Source organism: Eurytemora carolleeae, unplaced genomic scaffold, assembly GCF_000591075.1.
Source record: "Eurytemora carolleeae unplaced genomic scaffold, Eaff_2.0 scaffold1492, whole genome shotgun sequence".
Lineage (NCBI taxonomy): Eukaryota > Metazoa > Arthropoda > Copepoda > Calanoida > Temoridae > Eurytemora > Eurytemora carolleeae.
In genome coordinates this window covers 1-7581 of record NW_019397573.1, presented here as the reverse complement: position 1 = coordinate 7581, position 7581 = coordinate 1, and the positions used below count along the sequence as shown (strand labels likewise).

The 7581-nt window shown below is 33.7% G+C and overlaps 1 protein-coding gene across 1 annotated transcript; it reads right to left on the bottom strand.

Annotated features, from left to right (window-relative positions):
• Positions 1-4431: 4431 nt before the first annotated feature.
• On the bottom strand, positions 4432-5415 carry LOC111714981 (uncharacterized). The gene is made up of 2 exons (XM_023490208.1): positions 5296-5415; positions 4432-4956 (listed from the first exon to the last, which is right to left on the bottom strand). The coding sequence occupies exons 1-2, from the start codon at positions 5344-5346 to the stop codon at positions 4612-4614; spliced, it is 396 nt and encodes a 131-aa protein (XP_023345976.1). The 5' UTR covers positions 5347-5415; the 3' UTR covers positions 4432-4611.
• Between the last annotated feature and the right edge of the window lie 2166 nt (positions 5416-7581).

The window sequence follows — 7581 nt, the reverse complement described above, 5'->3', positions numbered from 1 at the left end:
TGTCAATGTGATTATAAAGGAACCTCCACTTGAAAATGACATGTCCTATTCACAATGCTACTCTTTACATCGTTGTCTCAGCAAAGTTTCAGGGGCAAAACTTAAAAATTTTACATTGGAGTTCTCCTTTAAAATAAAAACGAAGCAAGAAAATTGAGAAAATAAATATATTATTCCGGAAATATTTTGTGTTGAAGAGGTTTCAGCGCTGATCTGGCGTAGGTTTATTTTTACATAATATGTATTCCTTCAAGAAACTGAAGTACTCTCTGATAGAGGCACGTCAAATAAAGTAAATTTCAAGTTAGTTTTGAAGAAACTGAACACTCACTACAAACTTTAGTGTTCTAATCCATATATCTTAGAAACCTGATGTTGTAGACCTTTTACATTGCAATCTATGACTTTTGATATCAGTATTTGTAAATTTGAGTTTGTGGCAAGAATTCAGTTCTGTTACATGTTTTTTATCATAATTCCCCTCTTGTTGAATAGCTTTTAAGAAAAACTAATATAATTCTAATCTCTGAGATGAAACCAAAGGATTACCTATTTCTCTCATAGAGGTATGTGCAATATCAGTACTAGAAGAGCGACGAGGTAAAAACGCCGTACCAGTAATCACACAAGTTTGACTATTTCTTTCAGTCTAGTGGAGTGAGCTAAGTTCCTTTTATACATACATACTTATACGGTTTATATATACTGTATGACGTATCTATTAAGGTTTAGAATAGTAAAGGTTGACTGAACCAAGATGAATATATACGTCACACTTACACGACTTCGCAGGTGAAACTCTCAGATAGATAGATAGATAGATAGATAGATAGATAGAAAGATAAATAGATAGAGTTATATTTCTAAAATAATGTCTGTTCGTCCATGATTGCTTGGTGTTTACTTTGGATATTTCTGTGGACAAATTATACAATATACTATTTGATATAAAACAATATTATGACTTTTTATCAAGAAATATTACTGTAAGAATCAACTTACATTATATTTTATATTTTAATGAGTTTTAACTTAGATCGTCATTGTAGTTTCATTGTAGTGTTTAAAGCAGATTTTGTATACCAAAGTTAGATTATATGAAATTTAGGCTTTTATATAAATAATTTTAGCTTTCAACTATTACACTGAGAGTCTGCCATTTTACATTATTCTTAAATAATGGCGGATTTTTCTTTTCGAGTGCAGACATTTTCAAAAAAATATTCCGACTATTTTCCAGCAATTTCTTTCTTGATATAACCTTGGTGTAAACAGTGTGCTGAAATTTCTTGGAGGAATATAAACAGTTTAACCTTCAGGACATTGTTTGTAAACACGGTGCAGTACACAGGAATCTGCAGGGTTGCTTCCTCATCTTAATATTTCTTGTTTGTGACAGATGGCTGCAGTCGATATTCAACAATCAATTATTTTACCCCAGGGGTGTATATTTCTAACAATTTCCTGCTCTTGCCCCTCGAGGTGGGGGATTCATGATTTATGAAGATCTGCGTGGAGAAAAAACGAAAAATTTGAATCAAAAGGCTTAAGTTTTTTGTCCTTTTTTATACTTTTAACCACCTAATTTCCCCTAAAATCATTTATTTTCAGCAAGTCAGCAAATAACCCTCTTATAAAATACCTGACTGGAGGGGGGGGGATATTTTTAAAAAAGAAATATGTACCCCTGTTTTACCTCTCACAGCATAATATCAATTCTCTTGATACATCTTTTCTATTCACACCTGGTGTTATCTTTAATCTCCCTATTAGTGTATGGTTCCGTATTACTGGCTGTAAAGTGTACAACCATGTTTTGCTGGTTCCGAGTTGGTACAGTACAGTACATGAACAGGAGTTTTCAGTTACTACTGTATACAATGCGTTAATTTACATTTACATTATGTTATATGCCCAGTACGGATTTATGAAATGTCACCCAAAAAAACCTACATAAATAAATAAAAAAAATCAGGAAAATCGGAGAAATTTTTTGATGACACATGTTCAAAAAATATGATTGCATTGAGTTCACAAATTAAACTAAGCTAGCGGGGAAGGTCAAATAGGCCAATGATTGGCCGGGCACTGAAAAAAGTCTGACCGCGCTATCAAAATTGAAACCAAGCCGACATAGGACACGTGTTAGGTCTGTACTTTGAAACATTATTTTATAGAATTGTGAAAACAAGTTTAAACTTTTAGAATTAAGTATTGTGTGAAACAGTGAGATACTGGGTATTCACAACATAAGATTTTCCTCAGAAATTTAAATATTGTCTTTAGAAAGGCATGTCATTTTTATGAAATTCTATATCTAGTTATATAAAGATGAAATTTCCTTTTGTTTGTTTGGATGTCCAAGCATAACTAAAATACCCCTTAAAGGGACTGTAAAGGGAAAATGAAAGGGGGTATAGGCTGAAACCTGAGGCTCGGGTTCCTGTTGTGTGTAGGCGTTTTCATATTGGTGGCGTATTTTTTTAATATGGTACATTTAATACTACAACTTTAATACCAAATCTGGAACATGCCTGTTTTGGTATAATTTTGACACAGTTTTATATCAATTTCTCGAGACAGGTATCGTTTTCAGGTTTCATTTTTCCTTTACAGTCCCTATAACCAATTTGCCTCGAATTTTAACTGAGGAAATCGGTAGAACCGTGGAAATCTACGTAACTTGGTTAAATTACATTTAATTGAGTGCGTTGACTTTTTGATGGAGAACCTAGATTTCAGGAATATATGATATATTGTAATTTCCTTTACAAAACCGAGTTACCTCAAATTTAATAAAATTTCTAACCTTGGTTAATCATTTTTTTTAAAGTGGATTAGACTTTTGTAAAAAAAATACTTAGTTTCCAGGTAAAGCTGGGTTCCCATATTACATATAAGTGCATGTGCTAAACAAATGACAATGTTATAGTTGCAATTTTTAACCCATTTTTACATTTGCTTTTTTAGAGCCATAGGCAGTGACGAGAGACAACCTAAACTTTCCCAACAGAGAGAAAAACATACTTAAAGACATCTTTAATGAAATCTGAAAAAAAACTGCATTTATTTTTCATATTTGTGAATAAAATGCGTAACAAAATCACATTTTAAGCTATAATTCAACGGGAGATATTCCTTTTCAATAAATATGATTGAAGTAAAAATTGCATTTTCATCAATTTCGGTCATTTTAAAACACACAATCTGGACCGGAAGTCGGAGGTAAAACGGGTGTGACTTGCCTTTCTCCCCTCGTTTTGTATAAAAACAGTTTATATTTTAGAAAAATAATTTTTTTTCCAGAAGTCACAAAAGATTAAAAGAATATTTTCCTTTAAATTTTCAAAAACCGCGTTAGACAATGGACAATGGACATCTAGCATATTCGGTATTTTCAAAAAGTTTATACTGTACTGCATTGTAGCACTCCAGTTTTCCGGCAATTTAAACAGCATGATTTTTTAGATAAACCCACAGAGTTCTCTGCATTCAGGCCAAGGTTTTAAGGTTTTCGTTGTAAATCGAACATTCCACTCAGAAAAGGTCACTTAAGTTGTCTCTGACAGGAAAAAAGGTGAATTTCAAAAAATTTGAATTTTTATAAATTAATTTCAAATCTTAAAAACTAACGAAAATATACTGTCATTTTTCTATCGTAAAATGTGTTGAATTTTGTTAACTTCTTTCTTTGTCGCTGCTGCGTAATTACAGGATTTAATTTTTTGGGAAGACATTTAGATATCTTTATCATTTTTACTTTAACGAAGATTGAAAGGTTACACTGAAAACTCTAGAAATTGGAGGTCTCATGAAGTTACATCAACCTCCCCAGGTCACATGAAGTTTAATCAACCTCCCCAGGTCACATGAAGTTAAGTCAACCTCCCCAGGTCGCATGAAGTTACATCAACCTCCCCAGGTCACATGAAGTTACGTCAACCTCCCCAGGTCACATGAAGTTACATCAACCTCCCCAGGTCACATGAAGTTACGTCAACCTCCCCAGGTCGCATGAAGTTACATCAACCTCCCCAGGTCACATGAAGTACCTCCCCAGGTCACATGAAGTTACATCAACCTCCCCAGGTCACATGAAGTTACGTCAACCTCCCCAGGTCACATGAAGTTACGTCAACCTCCCCAGGTCACATTAAGTTACGTCAACCTCCCCAGGTCACATGAAGTTACGTCAACCTCCCCAGGGTCACATGAAGTTACAGCAACCTCCCCAATTTTATCAATCAAAATGCGATCAATGCACCCTTTTATGTTATCCTTTTTAGATTTCCTTATAAAAATAAAAACGTGCAAAACGACTTTTCGAGACATAAATTTTGTTAATTTTGCAACAAGAGGGAAATGTGTTTTTCTGGCCTAAATGGTCAAGAAATCTAGGATGAAAAAATATAGTATGCATGCAAATAATTATCCATTTTTGTATGCATTTATTTACACTAAAACAATTTTAGCTTACAATTTAAGGGAATACAAACAAAAAAATAATTTTGATTACAGATTAATATTTGATTATAAAATAAATTAACCACCAACGAATTCTAAAATTTTACAAATTCTGATATTTTAAAATGGATTTTCGTCACAAAAAAATTAGTACAGCCTAGTGAGGTCAGATTTTAGTTTTCTTGGCCACATACCCTGATCAGGGTTCCTTTGGATCTTGATTTCAACTCCACCCCCCTGACCACCCCCCTGACCTCTAACTCCACGACGTACCTCCTGGCCATCCTGACGAATTTCAATTTCTTGATAATCATTCGCTCCTCTTAGATTTTGACCGGTATAGCCGACGTTCGGATTTTGGCCGCTTTGGTCCTGATACTGCCCCCTTTGATCTTGATTCTGAGGAATGTCTCGGACAACTTCTCTTGTATAATGTATTTTTCCTGGACCAAGGAACTCAGGTTTCCTGCGTCGAGCCCATTCAGTATCAGTCTAAACAAAGTTTAAATGTTTTAAATAATTACTAAAAATACGACAATTTTAATTTAGAAAAGAAAGACCCAACTCTAAATTTCGAAATAAAAAAAATCGCTCATTCGGCAGCAAAAGTTGGATTGCTGCCAAATAAGCCTTAACCATAGTTATATTCAACAAACAAATCGTTTACTTTTCAACCAAAGTCAAATAAGCGATTTATTGTTGCTTTTATAGCAGCTATCCAACTTGTGTTGCCAAAAAAAGAGATTTTTTTATTTCGCGATTAGGAGTGCCCGAAAATTGATATTTTGAGCAATTCTTATAATTTACTCCAGAAATACATATAATTGTTACCTTTTTGTACTCCCTTGGATCAAAGACTCCCGAATATGTTTCTCTACTCATGATATTGTATAATGGAGTCCTGGAGTTGTTCAATGGAGGAGTAGAAGTGAATGAGTACAGTATGGAGTAAAGACAGTTTTGTATACCTTCAGAAGATTATTCTAGAACCATTTCAGGGCAAAAAAATAAAATAATATTCATTTATTTTTTATTTATTTTCTAATTATTTTCGTTTTGGCTCAATATTGATTATAATGTGAGGTATTTGTCCCTGTTTCTTGAGCTTATAGGATGAGTCATACCTGTATCTGCGTGGGAGTTACTAGTGGTAATAGTAACAAGTTTAGACAAGCCTAGAAAACAGGGATATAATATACTTTTGTTATTAGGAAACAAAATTATTTATTTTGATTATTCAATTTAAAGTTTCATTTTGACACACAATTGCAAAAGAAGTTCAGCGAATTGAGCAATAAATGAGAATACTGCATACTACACATGCTGAAAATTAGAAGAGGCAGAAAGATTTAGTTTAACCTTCACATGAAAAATACTTGAAACTTTAAACATGTGAAAGATNAGTTTTAACCACAAACTCAAATTTTCTATCTTTGCTAACTGATGGCGTATACCTTTAATATTGCAAACTCTGATTTTTTAATCCCAATATCTTTGCAAACCAATGTTGTAGACCTCAGATATTTCAAAATATGAATTTTGTTACATCAAATAATCTAAGTTTGAAATGAAAAAGGTTTACACCATCAGATTGCACAGATATAGGGGTTATACAATTTGAGTTTGTGACAAAGACTCAATTTCTTTACACTCTTCAAGATCCGACAGAACTCACAATTTGAAATATCAAAGGTCTACGACAACAGATTGCAAAGATATGGAGAAAAAAACTCTCTTCAATACTTATTAGCAGAAACATTAAAGAATTGGTTTCAGCTTTTACAGAAGTATTTGGAAATTAGCAATCAATATTTTATTGTGTCAGAATACAAATATCTTTGGTTCTGTATAGCAAAGCTAGTATATTTATTACATCAATAGAATTTAAGCGGGTCAACCCCAGATTAGATACATGTATATCTTTGATAAATATCGTGTAATTGTGATAAATAGCATGTAACACGGTATTAGTAAAACCTGAACTACGTAACATGATTAAAACATGTATTGTGATTAGATTAACTACGTTTATATTTATCCGCATGCCCGGAGGTTTGGCATTGATAGATTACAAGCTTGTGTCCGTGTTGATATTGATAGCTGACGAGATCATGCCCATAGGTTTGGAATTGATAGATTACAAGCTTTGCCCTTGTTGACATTGAAAGCTGACAAGATCGTGCCCATTGTTTTGACATTGATAGGTTACAAGCTTGTGTCCGTGTTGACATTGATATCTGATAAGATCGTGCCCAGTAGTTTGGCATTGATAGGTTATGAGATCGTGTCCGGTTTGACATGGATAGTAAAGTTAGATTGAGTTGTGCTCAGNATATTGTGTATAATATATTTCCTTGGGTTTGTATATTGTGTATAATATATTTCCTTGGGTTTGTATATTGTGTATTATATATTTCCTTGGGTTTGTATATTGTGTATAATATATTTCCTTGAGTTTGTATATTGTGTTATGTGTAATCCAGGAAATTTTTTATTTATGTAATAAATGATATTACACACTTTAAATACAAATTTTAATATTTAAATTCTAGAAATTATCAAGAATATTTTATTAACTTTTATTAAATAAAGTCAAATTTACACGAAACATAATTTAACAAAATTTGATATTTTGATTTACGTAAGCTGAAGGGGTTTTGTAATTCGTAATCCATAATAAGTGGCACAACTAGTGGCCCCTTCAATACCAGAGGGTGGCAACTCCTAGCCCCTTCAATCCCAGAGAGTGGCATCTCCTAGCCCCTTCAAGCCCAGAGGTTTGCATCTACTAGCCCCTTCAAGTCCAGAGGGTGGCATCTCCTAGCCCCTTCAAGCCCAGAGGGTGGCAACTTTTAGCCCCTTCAATCCCAGAGGTTGGCATCTCCTAGCCCCTTCAATCCCAGAGGGCGGCGCCCCTCCACAAGATATTTTTTCAAAAGATCTTAACAAAAGTTAGCAATTTTCTAGAGAACAATTTTTGGAACCCCTTCCATTCCCCCTCCTTTTTAACACATAAAGTTGGGGTCATCCCCTAGAATGTCCTAGCCGCAGCACTCAGCCTTGAAATTGTTCTAACCCAGCCTAATCCTGAAATAATACAAAATAAATATTTTTTTG